Source organism: Echeneis naucrates, chromosome 2, assembly GCF_900963305.1.
Source record: "Echeneis naucrates chromosome 2, fEcheNa1.1, whole genome shotgun sequence".
NCBI classification, from domain to species: Eukaryota; Metazoa; Chordata; class Actinopteri; order Carangiformes; family Echeneidae; genus Echeneis; species Echeneis naucrates.
The window spans coordinates 18,613,742-18,630,640 of record NC_042512.1 but is presented as its reverse complement, the minus strand read 5'-3'; the positions used below and the strand labels follow the sequence as shown (position 1 = coordinate 18,630,640).

Sequence of the window (16,899 nt, the reverse complement as noted above, 5' to 3'; positions counted from 1 at the left end):
TAAATGATTGAATGAAATTATCATGTACACATGCAATGAATAAACTCATTATCAGGCAGAAATCTAAGTTTGTTTATCAGATTGACAGACTGACACGTGTGACAATACTGCAAAAAAAAAAAAAAAAGTTTGTTGAAAATTCATTAAGTTGTGATGATTTAACTGGAGATTGACAGAAACTGCAACATTTGACCCGGAAATTAAAAAAATCCTGTTTCAAAAACAAAGCAGATACAGTGTCTACCAGGAAACTGAACATATATCAGACAATTAACTCATAAACCTGGATAAAAACCTTCCTGGAAATAAATCTAAAATGTTGGTAAAATCTGATTCTGACATGAAAAAATAAATATTCCTGCTCTTCTCCTCTCTTCTCTCTCTGTGACTATCTGAATAAATCTTTAAAGATTTAAACAGCACATTATCATGAGCACCGCTTACATTGTACTGTCAATAAACACAACTACATCGTTCAAAAATTATTAATTGTGTCTGAAATTATTCTGGGGGGGGCATGTCCCCCCTGTCACTCCAGGGATTTCTGCCTATGATGAAATCTGAATAATACATGTAAGATAAATAAACAGATAAACTCAGGACTTGTATAAAAAGTAGAGATGTTTCATTTGGCCAACTCATAATAATCCAAATATGATTATTGTTGTTAATATTATTCTTCAAGAACAGACTAACAGCAAAACTGTACCAATAATATTGATTGTTAACTAACAATGTCCAAAAATATCATATTTACAAGCAGTTTGAATCAAAATTTTACTTTAATTTATTGGAATAAATTTGACCAAAATGTATTTGTTGAGGCTCAAATTTTTTTTGTCGATTCTTTTCCGGGTTGAAAAAGTATAATTTATAAATTGGGGGGAAAAAGAAGTCCTCAGCCAGAAGTGTTCAGTCTGCTGAAGACATTTAGTGTTCACATTTCTGATTTTTGATTCTTCGTGGGTGTCCGTTTTTTGATGTTTTGTCCGTCCTGTGCTGCTGCAGGTTTTTGGATCCTTAGAATAAAAACATCAGAAGTCATTATAACTCACGTCCACATCACACTGCAGACTCCTGTGTGTGGTGTGTAGTGAGACTCTTACACTTCAGTGCTTCGGTCTGCCTGAGGTCTCTCACTCATCTCCAGCTCCCCGTCTGACGAACTGAGGGATTTAACAGTTAGAGGCAGATTCATGAACAAAAATTTATGAAGCCTCACAGACAACACACACATTCAAACACCTACCTTCTTTTTCTTCTGCACCAGCAAACGACAAGGCCGACCTTGCAAACAATAAGAATAAGAACCACAGAAACTACAAAGGACCAGTGCGCTCCTTTGACAAAAAGAGGGAGAATTGTTAATAGACTGAAAATTATAAAGCAACAATCAATCAAATAAAAACACTAACTTGAGTCTTCAGATCCAGACTCCTGATCAGAACCTGGAGAAGAAAAAAGCAGAGTGACACCAACACAGGACAACACAATGGTCAAAAGGAAATCTGTGAATGAAATACAAATGTGATGTGGAGCATTAAACAACAGAGTAAATGGAAATCACATCGACAGGATCTTTGTGTTTTATAAAACACTGACTTGAGTCTTCAGATCCAGACTCCTGATCAGAACCTGGAGAAGAAAAAAGCAAACATGACAATCACAAACCAACAATCAGTGATGACTGTACTTTTCTGTGTTTCTCACCATCAGCAGGCGTCTGCGTGACTTCAGGAATCATCACGAACGCGTCTTTCTGAGCGGAGAGCCCTCGAGCTGAACATCCAACCTGTGCTCCGCTTTCCTGGAAATCCGGCAGCACAGCTGTGGCGGTGACGGTGACGGTGCCGTTGTTGTTGTCGACCCTGACGGTGTTGTAGTGAGCGAGGTTGAGGGGCGTCTGCGAGACGGTCAACGTCAGCGTGGGAGCAGGCCGTCCTGTGGCCGAGCAGGAAACAACCGACTCTCCGGTCCAGTTCGATTCCCGAACATGTAGAGAAGGTTCATGCAGCTCTGCAGAGAAGAGATCGAACAAAGGCTGCTCTGGTAATCTGGAACAAACACACGTGGTTCTACATTTGTGCAGAATCCTCACCGGACAGCTGGAGGCAGGTCCTGGCGGTCAGAGCACCATCAGGGTAGGTGTTAAACAGACACAGATAGCAGCCTTCATCCTGCTCCGTCACATTTTTCACAACTAAGGTGCTGTTCTGCAGTTTGGAACTCTTTATCTCCACTCTATCCCTGAAGTCAGGACTCACTGTGGGGCCGGAGTATCTGCTGTAGGAGCCAACATTCTTCTCTCCATCAGGTGAGATTTTCTGCCATGTGACCTGAATCACATCTTTAGGTTGTTGGAGCCAGCAGCTGAAGTCAGCGTCTTCTCCTGCTGCTGCCACCACAGTCCGATGAGTCTGTACCACGGATGTTACACCTGCATGTGAGGACAGATCCAGATATTAAAACCCCCAACAAACAACATGCATACATGACTGCATATGAAAGTAAAAGTCCCTTTCTCACCTTTTGGAAAGACACCAAGTGCAAGAAGAACGTGAACAACTAAGAAACGCACCATCTTTGGCGCCAGAAAGACAAAGGAAACGTTTTGTTGCATGTTTAGAGCCGGGCAGGTGGAGGCATGCAAATGGCTACAGGAGCTTCAAATAATCCCTCATTCTCAAAAAACATGAAGGAACATCAGACCCCAGACTTTAAAAATAACAGCTTCTCATGAAAAACCAACTAGGATTATAATTTAATAACAAAGAGCAGCTCATTTAGAGACACAATAAACCCCCCCCTGTTCCACCATAATGGTATATTCGCTCCAAAGATCGAAAGGGGGAGGAACTTCTACATTTGCATGTTCCGGGTTCTGTTTTAACCCTTGAACTTCTCTATTAAATGTTCTTTTTAAGTATATATGTGTGTGTGTGTGTGTGTGTGTGTGTGTGTGTGTGTGTGTGTGTGTGGCTGGAGTCAGGCATCTTTTAAGACAGAGCAACAACAACAACAACAACAACAACAACAAAAGACTAAGACATGAAGCCAATAGACCAATTAACATTTAATCATGTTAATAACAATAAATATTTGGATAAATTATTTGAAACACATGAGCTCAAAGAGGGACTTCCCCTCCACATGTCTGAAGGTAGATGTGTGCGTCCTTGTGAGGAGTAAATAACACTGAACAAGTGCTAGTGCAGATAATAAGGAGAAAGTAACATGTTGTGTCTCTGGTGTGGCAGTTTGTCTTTCAGTGTAATATCATACAAGCTGTGCAGACAGAAATAGATGTGATTTTTGTCAACAAACTCAGATCTCTTCAATGAGTTTAGCAACACTTGCCGTTCCTAAATGAATAAATAATAAATTCTGTGCTGAAATCTAAGAAGCCGTGCCACTTTTTTTCTCCTCTCTCCTCTTCCACACAGTAAACACTAGGTGGCGCCGTCGTTTCAGTCTGTTCTGCGTTTCCCTGTTTTCATTTTGAACTGGTTACATTCCCATCACTTCTCCTACATTTTCACTTTTGTAGAGTCTTTTCAAAAAACAGTTAAAGTGCTGAGGACAGGTACATTCAACAGGTAGTTAGCAACTTTTAGCTTAATCCACTGAGATGTCTAAAATATCAGACGCAAAGGAACACAGTTACATCCAATACATCTAATGCTTTTTAGAATAAATAGAGAAAGTTGAAATGGCAAACGACTACACACATTCTTCCCTTGCGTTGGCCTTTAACCTGCTGGAGAGACGGAGAAGCAAAGTTCACTGCATTGATAAGATACTGGGTGGATATTGAACCAAATATCTTTTTTACTTTAATGTGGCTCACCTTTTTCTCCACCTCACTCCGAAGACTGTGATGCAGACAATAAAAGCTACCAGCACGACTGCGATTGCCACAGTTGATCTTTTCCCTGGAGAAGAAAGAAAAGCCTGTTCTTCAGACTTGACATTCACGAAATTAGGTAAATAACATTTACTCAGAAGAGGAACAGGGAAATATCTGCGGTGGCATTTTTACTTTCAAATTTTCAGTTTTAATTTCCCAAATTCACACCATTGATCCTGACCGGGAAGATGAGTTAGTTAGATGACTGCTGATCATAAATAACAAATCACTGTACTATGACATGGGGTTTTTTCCCCTTTCTTCAAAAGAAAAACTGAAAATGTAACGATGAGTCACTGAGAGATTGTGTCACTATGCAGATTATTCCCTGATGGACTGGTTCCTGGTTCTCATTTCAAGAGGAAACCAATAAGGACAATGATTTCTGTGAAGCTGGAATGAGTAACAATGAAATTCCTAACTATTCGGTTGGATTAGTCAGTTCAGTTGTAGTCACAGCCTGACTTCCTGTGTAACCACTTTAACGACAACATGCGACCAAAACAATGCCATAAAACAACTGATATACAAACCATCAGTTTTGTCTTCAGGCTGAGCAGCATTTAAAGAGAAATGGATCCTCTCCTGCCGCTGTCCAATTCGGCCCTTGTTCAGCAGACAATCCACGTGCCCGTCCCAACCCTCGGGTAATCTCAGGGTGATGTTTCTGCTGCTGGTAAACGTCTGGTCACTGCTCTTCACTGTCATGGTTTTCGGACTGTCTAAGTAGGCGGCGTCCGGAGAAACGAGCCATTCGATGGTTGGAGCTGGTTTACCCGTGGCGGAGCAGCTGAACACAACTCCCATGTCTTCTTCCTTGGGAGCAACTGTTGTGTTCACCGATGATATTCCTTTATGGTGAAATGATGAAAGTGATCATTGTGAGAACTACAACCCAGAAAATGTCGATATTTTGACCGCTGACCAAACGTCTGAAACATCATGACATTCACTGTTTTACCTTCCACAGTGAGGCAGGTCTCCCTCCTTTTGGACCCATCAGGAAACGCATTAAAAGAGCAAATATAACAGCTCTCATCTTGCCATGACACATCCCGCAGACTGATGGATGTTGAGTTTAGGGACGCTTCTGTAAATATCACTTTTCCAAGATAAGGCTCATTTACTTGCTGTCCGAACCGCTTGCTGTATGTTGCCATGTTTTCCAGTGAGTCATCCTTGTTACGCCTCTGCCACGTGACCTGGAGGACGTCTGAAGGGAAGGCAGGTTTTTATCAGCTCAATATTTACAGTTTGGACATTAAACAGAGCAGTTTGACAGCAGCTGTTCAGAGAAACTACAAAAATAAAACCCACTACAACTGCAGACATGCCTTCCAAATAAAACTACCATATAAAAAAAAAAGAATAAAAACATACCTTTGTGATTTTCCAGTGTACATCTGTAGTAAGCCTCTCCACCATATTCAGCCGTTGCATTTCCATCGCCACTTACTTGAGCAGCTACAGCTAAAAATAAAACAGGCTGACTGTCAGGAAGAGCAGATTTCAAACAGCCTGACATAGATTCAGGTAGACATGAAGTACAGATAGGTTTTGACTTCCTTTCATGAGAAAGGACATTGATAAATAAAATACAAAACAATAAAGAACCAATAACCTTAATAATAACCAGTTTTTCTCCATAATCATGAAATAAACAGGTGCTCTGAATCTAGAAGGCATTTCTCTCATTCCTATCTGATAGCATCACCTACTTTTGACCAGCAAAGTAAATACCAGGAGGAACATTTTGTCTTTCACCACTGATGATCCAGATGCTTTCATTTTTACCCATGAACTGCATTTAAAGCTCCAACAAAGTGAAACTTAGAGAAAGGGGTGGGGATTTTCAACAAGGATTAGCTCACGCCTTTTAGGAACACGCTGCTCCTCGAGTTATACTTACTGTATATGATATCAAACTCCATGCTGACCTCATAAAACAAACCACAAAAGCACATTTCCCCTGCCCCAATAGAAATTTCCCACACCTTTTAACAACGCAAATTCACACAATTTTTATCACTAAGTTGATGATGCAACTGTGAAGTCCAGTAAGTCAGCAACAATTTCAGTAACTTCAACTTTAAAATAAATAAATCAACAAAGCAGAAGTACTGTATGTTTGTTTGTTTTGTTTTTTTTTTGCTTTGAGGTTCCAGCCTTATTACCCATGATAGGCTAACACTTTATGCATGATTGCCGTCATGTGATATGGAGGTCACAGTGTGGGAAAGCCCACACGCAAACTCTGAACTTCTGTAAATCAAGATGAGAAATACTTACCAGAACATTTTAAATGTTTCTCAGCATTCTCAAAAATCAGAGTGAAACTTCACTACTACATCATGATCCCTTTCACCAAATCCCAACAACCAGCACGGAAGAAGACAATTTCCCTGAATGGATGTCATTACCGATGACATATTTCCTGTTATGGCCCGGTTAGTTCGAGTGTCTTCTGCTCAATAATAAGTATAATATCAATATTAATATTATGTGACATCCTGTTGACTAAACACCAATCGATTCATCCTGGAACGTACACAATGTCTTCATGTCAGGGTAACTCCTGGTGTGACTGCTGACATACATTAAAATCCAGATTCATCATTTAAAATCGATAGGTGCAGACTGTTACATAATACATAAAGGGTGTGTTGAGTCAGGGAGTCTTCCACAGAAAAAACTATAAATACATGATGGGAAGTACCTGTCCTACCTACCAGGTACCACACAACTGTGAAAGGGCTCATGGTTTGTATTACCATGAGAGTGTCAAAGCTACAACAATGTGATCTGTCTCTGTCAGGAAGTACCATTTTGGTCAATGGGGCCAGTTCGCTGTTGACAGTCAGTACAAAAACAAATTCAATGTCCCTGATGTAAGAGTCAGGAAGTGTGTCTCAGGAAGAAAAAAAAAGAGAAAACAAAAAGAAAAATATACCTAGGTTGTTCTATATAGGTTTTGGTAAGGGTTGGCTGAAAAAAACACCTTGGTCAGATTGCAGGAAAATACAGGGCTTTCTCAGAGGAGGGACTCTTGGATATGCTGCACACAGCACAGTGCAGAAAAACAGAAACAGTGATTATGATGAGTGCAGGGCTAACTGGTAAAATTACAGGAATAGGAAACTTAAATAGTGCAAGTATCAGCACTACAGGCTCCAGTGGCCAACTTGGATAGAATGTTGATTTGGATTTATTCATCAATCATCTCATCAATCCCAGCTCAGCCTGGACGGGTCACCAGCACAGAGTCAGAGACAAACAACCATTCACACTCACACAAACATCATGTGTTTGGATGGTCGGAGGAAACCCACACTGCAAACGGGTACCAAACCTGCAACCTTCCTACTGTGGGGCAACAGCGCTAACCACAATGCTGCCGCGCTGCCCCTGATTTGGATTTATTTGATCTTAAAATAGTTTTTGTCATGCCTACAGTCAGAGCAGCTGACTTGTTTGCTTGTTCGTGTCATGCTAATCATTTTACCTGTCGCAGGCTGCAGAAAGTGTTGATTTTGAATTGCAAACCTTGTGTGAGGCATATTCTTCTCACAAAAGGGTGGGGGCTTTCGTATCATATGCTCTTGGCCAAAGAAGTAGTTCCTCTGTAAAGAAGTAAAATCTTAAACGTTGCAGGGGAACACCAGCACCACAAAAACAACAACAAAAGAGTGTGTAGTGATGTTTGTGTTTGTAGGGCAAAAATTTGCAAAGTCATACTTTAAAGTGGAACAACAGAACTCAAAGAAAGAATGTCATTTAAATGCACATAGCAGGAATTTGCACTGAATCTTTGGTGGTATCTGCCAAAGGGCATCATGCTGTTATAAACAGAAAGGTACTCAAAAAGAAGGGTGATGGTAATGAATTTCTCACCCATAATGACTTTAACAGGATATATGTAGGCGGAGGTCCATTCAAAGCAGAAGAGTTCTATGAACCACTAAAGTGTCAAGAACATTCCCCAAGGAGAGAACATCGTTAAGGGATCTGTGAACATAAAAAGTAAGTCAGGTATTAGACTCTAGGATCGCACATCATTCTCAGAACTGATCTGTAGTCAAATTATGTGTAACTGGGATCATGTGACAATAACTCGGTACATGTGATGTTCTATTCAAAAATGACTCAGCACACGCACTGAATGAATGATACCTACTGAAGTGGAAATTTTCATTTTCATTTAAATACTGAGATAGTGTGTTGTTGCCTGCTCCTGCGTTACGATCTTCCAAACTACCACTAAATAATGCAACAAAAAAAAAACTGAGACTAACACTTTAATTAGACTTTATTTTATTTTTCTCAGGACGCTAACAGACACAAAAGCTCAAAAACAAAAACAGAAGTGGAACAACATTTCTCTTGAATAATCTGAATGTGAGTAAAACAACAAACAAAGCAGAGGAAAAAAAATATTGGTCCTCAGTGAAATTAATTAAGTGCTCTGATATACATGCGAAATATACAGAAATACAGAATGACAGATTAAGGAAATACCTCAAGTCCATTTCTGGGAAACACGTTTGAATTATTAGTATTACGGTTATAGACACACACATTCACAACTGAATAAAGCCCATTTTCTTTCTGCATGAAGGTGCTGTAGGGCTCAATGTCCGGAGGCTCCTGCAATAAGACACACAGTCCAAAATATTTACCTTTAAATTTACAACGTAATTATAAGATGTAAAGATTTTCGGGGAATTTATTTACCAAGATAGTTTGAGTGTGCTGTGGTTCTGGTGGTCCTCTGCTGTTGAAACAAAAACACAATGTGTGACTTTTCTCTTTATTCACGTATATTGAGTAGTCTATTTTTGTCGGTAACACAGGAAATGAAAGACTATGTCCTCCTTCACTGCCCCATCTCAACTTCTACTCAAGACGTATGTCTGCAGTGCACTTGCTGCCATTCAAAATGAGATAAATATGCTCTTTTAAAAGCAGCTCAGGGGCCCGAAATAGAAAAACAAAGGTACATTTTTTCACCCTGTGAATACAGCTATTTTGTTATTGAAAGTAAAATACTAAAGCCAAAAAGGAAATGTAAACTATATTCCAAAAGGTCTAAATATTTTTTATTTTATCAGGTAGAGGTGGTAACACCTAATAAGGATAAGCCATTCTTTTACTAATTAATTATTTACATTTACTAATTAATTATATTTTCTATTATTAATTTGACTGAACACTGAAGGTGCTTTAAATGTAAATTATTAAAAGACAAGAGTGTAAATGTATTTTGTTCCTTTCCACCGCTCAATGTTGTTAAATTATGAAGTATTTTTTAAAAACTTTAAAAACGAACACAGCTGAGACAAAGTGCACTAAAATTATTGGGTTTTTTTAACAATTAAAAAAAAAAAAACTATAATAAAAGCACATCATAAAGCACTAAAATAAGAGCAGAGTCTCATGTGGGGTTAAAAGCCGAGGAATAAAAGGATATAAAGGCTGCGGTAGTCTCTCACCTGGGATGTCTTCTTAATCCCAGGATAACTGCAGAAATCATCAAGACAATAGTTACAGAAACCAGTAGACTTGTCAGTCCTATGGGAATGCCGGCCTCTCGCTCTGTTCCAGCGCCTGAATCTAAATGTGGAGAAAAGAAACGGCAGTGGTATTTTCCCAAGAGGACTGATACACTGGCCCACTGGCCAACTGGAATGAATGAATGCATGCTTTGATGAACCTGCAAACTAGAAATACAAATATCACTATACCATCGTAGCACCATGAAATAACAACTTTGTTTCAGGAATAAAAATGGCAAATGTGCTTACCTATCAGACTGACATTGACATAGAGACGGACAATATTTGTTCCCCCTCCGTATGCGCACTCACAGGTGAAGTTCCCACTGTCTTCTGTTGTCAAATTGCTCAGGTGGAGAAATAAAGTCTGATTTTGCTCCCTAAGTTTGAAACTGGAGCTACAATTTGTCTCATAGTGGTGTCCATGTCGATACAGTAGAAGACACCTTTCTCCCACCGTCCTCTCCGTGCTGATCTTGCACACAATCAGTGTGATGAAATTCGCCGTGCTATTGAGGCATAATGGAGTGTTGTCTGGTTCACTCCCCAGGGTTTTTTCAAGCACTGCAATCAATAAGAATCAACCAGTAAACACACAGTATCTGTAACTATTTCACACAATGACAGTTTGTATTTTTGAAAACTAATTTTGTGCACAGTACCTTCAGAGTTAGAACACACAGTTAGTGGCATAAACAGAACAGAGAACAGAATCCAACCACCCATGCTGGTCTCTGCTGCCGCCGGTGCACAGAGCACTGTGGGAACAAGACACTTTTACCTCAACCTCAGACTCTTAGCTCATGCTGAGTTATGCACTGATGGGAACATTTCTACAAAGGAAGTGCTTCAATAAGCGTGCACTGCTTCAGCTTTCATGTTACCACTAGAGCAAGCTGGTGTATGACTACTTGGCAACAGAGAGGCCCCTTTAATCTGTTCATCCAGTGTCTTGTTTGACTGAGGCATGCAATTATCATTGTTGGGTCTAAGAAGCAACATCTGTCACCAGATCAAGACTCCTCATGCACGTGTTGTGAGTTGTTCAGGATCATGGGTTCTTAAAGATGGATCCTGTATATTGTACTGCTTGCGCAGGTCTAGAAATGTGGAAGGTCACGGAGATCGCGTGGCACAATGAAACTGAGATGTTTTTGAATTTGTGGTCATCACATGCTTAGAGCTTTAAGTGTGAATAGAGAGCAGAATGGTTTATGTAGCAATGAATGTGCATCACCTCCTTTGTAACGAAGCTCACTTGTTCTCCTCACACATCCATTACCAATTGATGAGTGCGAAGGGTTCGGGTTAGACAATGTCATTGAAGAAAACCTCAACATAAATGTGGGTAAGAACGGGAAGTTCCTGCAAGAAGCAGTGGGACTGGTTGACAGGTCAACACCCGAGAAAGTAAATGAATTCTGCAGGTCCAAAACATTGGGCAGAAAATGAGGGAAAGCCATACAAAAGGATTCCCATTGCGTCATTCTATCGTGTTCCTGTGCACGATGATGGCTGAATAAACGACAACATGAAATAAGTGCTGATGATGATGGTGGGAGTGGTTTGTATCGATTTGGGTGCACACATTTTTATTTTTATATTCGGCTAACCTTGCAGAAACTGACTAAACTTGGTTGTGCAATGCAGCCAGTGAAATATATGAAGCGAAAAAAGCGAAAAAACAAAAAACACAACAACAACAAACTCACTCACCCTACAGTGAAGTTGTGAAGGGGCTTATATTTTCCACCGCCCACAGATGTGGCTCCCACTGTTCTCTGATGTTAACGTGGGCAGGTGAAGCGACGCAGTCCGTTCTCTGTCGTAAGCTCGAACCTGGAGCCGTAATGTTTAGTTCCTGTTGATACAACAGACAGCAACCTTTTCCTCTCAGTGCTGATCTCACACACACAGGATGAAATCCTCTGTTGGAGTTTTCACAAACAGCTGCTCAGTCTTTGCATTATTTGAAAAATGTTTCAATTGTACCGAATAAGTGAATTACGTATTTTAAACCAAAGTAAGAAGGATTAAAATTGTCAGAACAATATCTCATTAATGACAAAATACTTTTCTGTGTGGCACCTTCAGCTTCTCTTAAAAAAATAAGAAAATAAACCAGTTTCCACCTTCTCAGACTGGCCAAGAGGGGGACGGGGGGCAGGCACATCACTGCATTCATCTGCAGTAACATTAAGATCACATCCTCAGTTAGCGGGAGGTCTGCTCAGGAGGAAGTTAGAAATTAGAATGAGAATGAGAATTAGAACAAACTTCACTGTCTTATTTGGTGAAATTCAAGGATACAACATGTAGGTGTCACTTCAGGCTGGCTGAATTAAGTCCAGGGAGAGTTGAGAATACTGTGCATGAATAGATTTTGGATTCATTTCCTTAAAAAACACATTAAAGCTGAATCATCCAGTCCGCCTGATAGACTATTTACAAGTTAGCATCTTGTATTTATAATATACATATATATATAATATCTATAATATAAACAAAGCATCAATAGGATTAAAATAAATGTTTTTTAGTATTTTTTAGTAGTAACATACAGACAACTCAACAACTTTGATAATTTTAAACTGAAATATGGAGATATATAGAAAGTCCAAATGTCCATATACTATATTTTGTAAACAGGATTACATGCACCATCTCCAGTTTAGTCTAAAACAGTTTCATAGATTGCATAATTTGAGTCTAAATTATTCTCTTTTTCATCTGTTAAATATTCCTCGGGGTTATGGCTGTGGTGTCTTGAGGAGATAGTTTCGTAGATATCACTGCTTCGGTCCTGAAGGCTTGCATAGTGATCGTCTTGATCCTACAAAAATATTCAGTGTTTTAGATCCCAGATGCTTCAGTTTTATTAGTAATAGCAAACATGTCATTCCAAAACAGTGAGGAGAATTAGAAAACAGAAGCATGTAGTTCTTACCAAAAACCTGGGAGTTTCAGATCTGGTTCTTTCAGATGCTTCAGATGATCCTGGTGCTGTGCCCTGACTGTGAACACAAATAAATATCACAGTTAGTAGGGATTCATTAAACAGCTCAAAACAGAGGCAGCCACATGCACAGATAGATAGTGAAAGATTTAAAAGTTTTACACCTTCTCAAGATGCGATCGCAGATGATCCCAGCTGAAACAATGAGGACTGAAATACCAAAAGCAACGATGAAAATGGCAGCAACGACCCTCGTGCCAGAGAAAGATCCTTCGTCTCCACCTGCTGTTTCACAGAAAGTCAGTACAACTTGTATTTCTAATAATAACATTATTTAATCTTTTCTAGCAAATACATTTACCTTCTACAGTAATATGAATATGGATGGAATGTGTTCCTCTTTCATAGGAGCACTCACAAGTGTAGTTCCCACTGTCCATGGGTGTTAAGCTCGTGAGGTTGATGAAAACAGAATGATTCATGTATAAAAACATGAACCTGGAGTCACATTTGTTGTCCAAATGCTTGATGCTGTATTGCAGGTGACACCCATCCGGCAGGTAGGTCTTTGTGCTGATCAAACACTTCACCAATAAAACGGCACCCACATTTGCACTGGAGCATACTGGGGTGATGTCTGAGTCTCCGTCAATGGTTTTCACCACACTCACTGCAATCAAAAGTAAACAGACATATATTACAGGAATAAGTCTAACAAAATGCAAGGTATCTTCTGGCACAGTACCTCTTTTGTCTATGCAAACACACGCTGGCAGAAGCAGGACAAACAACTGTTTCCATCCATCCATCGTTGCAAGGATATCTAAACAGAAGAACAACTGCAGGAAGCTGTTTTGAAAAGATAAGTGCAGCTTTCTGAAGTGTTCTTTACCCTCTGCTTATTGGCGTGCAGTGTGAACAGTGATGTGAAGCAGAAGTGACCCTGACTGCTTCTACTTTCAAGTCACCATGAAACAATGCCTTCTCTTTGTGTCAAACCTGGTAGTTAAATGGTGTAGAGGTGCATGGATACAAAGAGAAAACCTAAAACTATTTATTTAATCCTTCGAACATTCAAGAACTTGAACAATTTAAAGAAATAAGCATCATTCCACTCAACTGAAAATTGACTGTCATTAACTGTGTTTGATGAAAACCTGCTTTACTGTACCTTCCGTGTCAAGACATGGAAGAGGGTGCAGCAGAACGAAATATCATCCATCAAAATTCCCACTGATCCATAACGGCAGAAATGTCCAAAAATCTGTGCTTCCTGAGAGGCGGCGGGTAAAATGCCCCGAAAAGGTAGTGACATAGTCATTTCACCTTCCTGTTAAGAACCTCTGAGATCGGGCCCATTTACCTGGAAAGAATCAATTTCAGCTGGAGCACCACGTAAAAAAAAAAAAAAGTGCTTAAACAGTGTGTGTTGAACACTACTCAGGCAGACCTTTTGGTATTTTCTAAATCAAATGATTTTAAAAAAAAATTGTTTTAGATTTGTTCATGTATTGAAGGACTTTATTGCAAGTCCATAAAGACAAACAGAGCACAATTTGCAAACACTCTCTTGTTTGTGATTTAGGGGTTAATCTGATTAGAAGATGTTTTACTTGGCCAAGGCCTGAACTGAGTTCCTCTGCTGGGCTTGAAACAAACAGGACAGAAAGCATCTGACGAAAACTGAAAGTGCATCAGAAATAGACCAGCACACTTAAGAGCAGCATATCAGAGAACTTTTTTTTTTTTCTTGAGGATGGCCAAAGTGTTAAGACTCAAAGCTGTGGTTAAAAGGCGACAAAACCTTCAAGCAAATGAATGGAATGGAAAAGTTTGAACACCACAGTCAAGAAGCAAGCATGAAAATGCTGAATGTGTAGGAGTGTAGTCCGCTGTAGTCCAAGTGTTTGCACACTGACATCTTCTATAAAAGGAATACTTTTTAGAGCATAAATGCTACTTGGTCTCAGAGATTCCATCCTAAATTAAATTTCTATAATTCTGCCTGTTGTAAGTTCCCTTATGTCATTTCCTTGGAAATGACAAATAATAATACAAACCAGATTTCAGGTGTTGGTGGCGTCTGTATCAAGCCATGCCTGTCTTCCAAACTGCTACAGAGTACAAAGCAAACAATGCACAGTTAAATTAAATACACTAGTGCTTTGCTGTAAAAGTTATCAATACATTTCTTTAATTTGTGCAATAATTAAATGTGTGAATAACAATGAGGAACAACTAAACCTGAATGAAAGCATCAATGTCTTTCTGGAAGTACAAAACCATAAAATGCATAACTGAACCCATCACCCACACAAGTTATACATGGTGAGCATTGCTTTCCTAAATGCTTATATGGTGTTTGTACTTACGATAATTTTACTGCAACACAGGGGGAAATGGCTTTGAAACCACACATCTGTCTGTCGACCTTGCAGCTGTAAATCAAAGGGTGACCCAGATATACTGTCAAACATTTTTCATCACTCTCACTCTTCCCAACTGTACTAACTGAACTACCAAAACATCCTTGTTCATGTTATGCTACATTTAGTGTTTCGGGACAAAGTATAAGTGTAATATTCACTCCTACTAATCCCACAGGCTTTATGATAAAATCTTAATTATTCTTCATTATCATTTAAAATATACGAGTGTGTTGTTTTGCCTAACCGGAGTGAGAATGACTTGCAGAACAGGTTAGTCTTCTATCCACATCATCTTCATCCTCATCCTCCTCCTCTCCCCTGTACCTTTTGGAATAAAGACAAAAACCAGATGGACATTTTAAAAGGCAGGAAATTTCATATTTTGCCTCCACATTTTCTAAAAAAGGTACACTGTAAACTGCAATTTTGTTAAATTAAAACTCAGAGCCTTACATCCTCTTCTATTCCTCTTCTTGGATTCACCTTTTCACGTTTTTAAAATCAAATTTCACACAATATTTTCTGCAAGTTGCCCCACAAGTAGTTGAAGAAAAGTAAATAGAAAAAGAACAATAATAAATAGTAGAAGAAGAAGAAAACAGGAAGCTGCTACACTACAGCGCCCTCTTTTGGCCAAAAATTAAACGGATGCCTGTTAATTATTATGTGTATGATGACAATAATAATAATAATAATAATAATAATATAGTTTTGTAAAATACATGCCACGCTTTTAAATCGTAGTGAAAATTGTTTTAAACGGCGGCATTTCCGGGTACTTATTTTGGGCACGTCCGGTGAATATCCGGTTTAACCAAAAAATAATTACAGAAAAAAAAAAAAAAAAAAAAAATATATATATATATATATATTTTTTTTTTTTTTACAGTAAAAGAGACAGAAATAAAGTTTTTGATAGCTGTGTGGTATTTTTTTTGTCGAATATTTGAATATTACCGGTGTAAGTTGGCTCTGTGCCCGCTGGATGGCGCCACCGGACGGCAGTTATTTTTGTACCGTTGCTCGCGGAGAGGATGCCGGGAAGTTTTTTTCTCCCAGGAGGCACTGCGGGCGGAAGTACAACTTGACAGCCGACACACAAAAAGCAGTTTTTCTTGTTCGGCATGTAAACAAACCTTTTACTCGTACACGTACGCGCTGTGTGTGTGATTTGAGGGCCGTTTTTGTGTAGTCATTAATTTTGCTGCTTGGTGAAAACATCCGTTCTGTTTTTAAAGGGTCATTTGTTTGTAAGTTTCAGTCTTGCAGATGGACAGATGTTAGCAAAGTTAGCAGAGAAACACCATAGAGGCACACACACCTCCTAAAATGGTAAGTGAATTGTGTTAAGTGTAGTTTGATCACTTAATACATCAATGGCTCAAGCTTTGTTGTTGAAATCACTCGCTCATCATTCTATAGTCTACTTTTAAGGGAGTTAGGCATTTTGTAGATCTACCTGAATGAGGAGCAAGAATTATTAAATCCTATGCCACATGTACCATCATGTGCCATCCCTGTGCTGACAGAAAAACTGATATTTCACATGGAGATCCGTGCACGCTTACCCTAGGACCAGCAGGTTAGAAGTTGGAAAATGATATGAGACCATAATTTGCATTAAATTAAGCTGTTTGATTTTTCTAATTGGCAGGAGGACATAAGTACAGTGATGTCCTGGTTTTCCAGCCCTGTGTACAACCGCTACTGGCAGCACTACCGGCAGGCCATGGCGTGGAACCAGAGGCATAGGCGTGCCTACCAAAAGGCCCTGGAGGCTGCCTATGGCCCCGGTTACTGCCAGGAGCAGTATCCCAGCAGGAACCAGCGATATGCAGACTGGCGAGCCCAAGAGAGCAACAGCGAGGACGGGGATGAGGAAAGCAGCTCGGACAGCGAGATCGAGTGTGACGTCAGCAACATGGAGATCAGCGAGGAGCTGCGGCAGTACTTTGCCCACACAGAGAAACACAGAGAGGAGCTGAGTAAGTGAAAGTCCAATGTCTCTTTTAGGTTAAAGTGAAGGGAGTGTCTGGTGTGTCTAAAAATAATCTG

At 39.6% G+C, this 16,899-nt stretch overlaps 3 protein-coding genes and 1 long non-coding RNA gene across 19 annotated transcripts in view; 1 reads left to right on the top strand and 3 right to left on the bottom strand.

Annotated features, from left to right (window-relative positions):
* Window positions 1-120: 120 nt before the first annotated feature.
* Window positions 121-2,820, bottom strand: LOC115056851 (OX-2 membrane glycoprotein-like). 5 transcript variants are annotated; one of them, XM_029523609.1, is made up of 8 exons: window positions 2,527-2,820; window positions 2,099-2,437; window positions 1,711-2,016; window positions 1,603-1,635; window positions 1,416-1,508; window positions 1,250-1,340; window positions 1,107-1,166; window positions 121-1,019 (listed from the first exon to the last, which is right to left on the bottom strand). In XM_029523609.1, exons 1-8 carry the CDS (start codon window positions 2,618-2,620, stop codon window positions 938-940), a joined length of 1,098 nt encoding a protein of 365 aa, XP_029379469.1. In that variant the 5' UTR covers window positions 2,621-2,820; the 3' UTR covers window positions 121-937. The 5 variants fall into 5 exon arrangements, with proteins under 5 accessions (XP_029379469.1, XP_029379480.1, XP_029379488.1 ...); XM_029523620.1 differs by having other exon boundaries at window positions 123-1,019; window positions 1,416-1,448; XM_029523635.1 differs by having other exon boundaries at window positions 124-1,019; window positions 1,250-1,287; window positions 1,416-1,448.
* A 246-nt stretch (window positions 2,821-3,066) lies between these two features.
* LOC115055558 (OX-2 membrane glycoprotein-like) lies at window positions 3,067-7,881 on the bottom strand. Of its 4 annotated transcripts, XM_029521492.1 has the most exons (7): window positions 7,799-7,816; window positions 7,451-7,527; window positions 5,288-5,377; window positions 4,869-5,120; window positions 4,441-4,758; window positions 3,848-3,932; window positions 3,067-3,757 (listed from the first exon to the last, which is right to left on the bottom strand). In XM_029521492.1, the coding sequence occupies exons 4-7, from the start codon at window positions 5,065-5,067 to the stop codon at window positions 3,721-3,723; spliced, it is 639 nt and encodes a 212-aa protein (XP_029377352.1). In that variant the 5' UTR covers window positions 5,068-5,120; window positions 5,288-5,377; window positions 7,451-7,527; window positions 7,799-7,816; the 3' UTR covers window positions 3,067-3,720. The 4 variants fall into 4 exon arrangements, with proteins under 4 accessions (XP_029377352.1, XP_029377344.1, XP_029377326.1 ...); XM_029521484.1 differs by lacking the exon at window positions 7,451-7,527 and having other exon boundaries at window positions 7,799-7,881; XM_029521466.1 differs by lacking the exons at window positions 7,451-7,527; window positions 7,799-7,816 and adding an exon at window positions 5,626-5,679.
* A 326-nt stretch (window positions 7,882-8,207) lies between these two features.
* LOC115057023 (uncharacterized) overlaps window positions 8,208-16,899 on the bottom strand; it is a 10,581-nt gene continuing 1,889 nt past the window's right edge. Inside the window, exons 2-18 of one of the 9 annotated variants that reach the window (XR_003841859.1) lie at window positions 15,802-15,909; window positions 15,089-15,168; window positions 14,788-14,853; window positions 14,476-14,529; window positions 13,587-13,778; window positions 13,161-13,238; window positions 12,777-13,085; window positions 12,580-12,700; window positions 12,407-12,473; window positions 11,742-12,292; window positions 11,592-11,644; window positions 11,176-11,320; window positions 10,122-10,217; window positions 9,709-10,023; window positions 9,397-9,517; window positions 8,639-8,678; window positions 8,208-8,551 (exon numbers count right to left, since the gene is read on the bottom strand). This is a non-coding gene — a long non-coding RNA (uncharacterized LOC115057023). Of the gene's footprint in view, window positions 8,552-8,638; window positions 8,679-9,396; window positions 9,518-9,708; window positions 10,024-10,121; window positions 10,218-11,175; window positions 11,321-11,591; window positions 12,293-12,406; window positions 12,474-12,579; window positions 12,701-12,776; window positions 13,086-13,160; window positions 13,239-13,586; window positions 13,779-14,475; window positions 14,530-14,787; window positions 14,854-15,088; window positions 15,169-15,297; window positions 15,327-15,801; window positions 15,910-16,899 lie in introns of those variants that run through there. The other 8 variants (XR_003841853.1, XR_003841863.1, XR_003841862.1 and 5 more) reach the window with 8 other exon arrangements.
* The window catches only part of gemin8 (gem (nuclear organelle) associated protein 8), a 2,000-nt gene continuing 982 nt past the window's right edge, over window positions 15,882-16,899 (top strand). Inside the window, exons 1-2 of the mRNA XM_029523879.1 lie at window positions 15,882-16,176; window positions 16,499-16,829. Of these exons, the coding sequence (XP_029379739.1) occupies window positions 16,174-16,176; window positions 16,499-16,829 (334 nt within the window). The 5' untranslated portion in view covers window positions 15,882-16,173. The remainder of the gene's footprint in view (window positions 16,177-16,498; window positions 16,830-16,899) is intronic.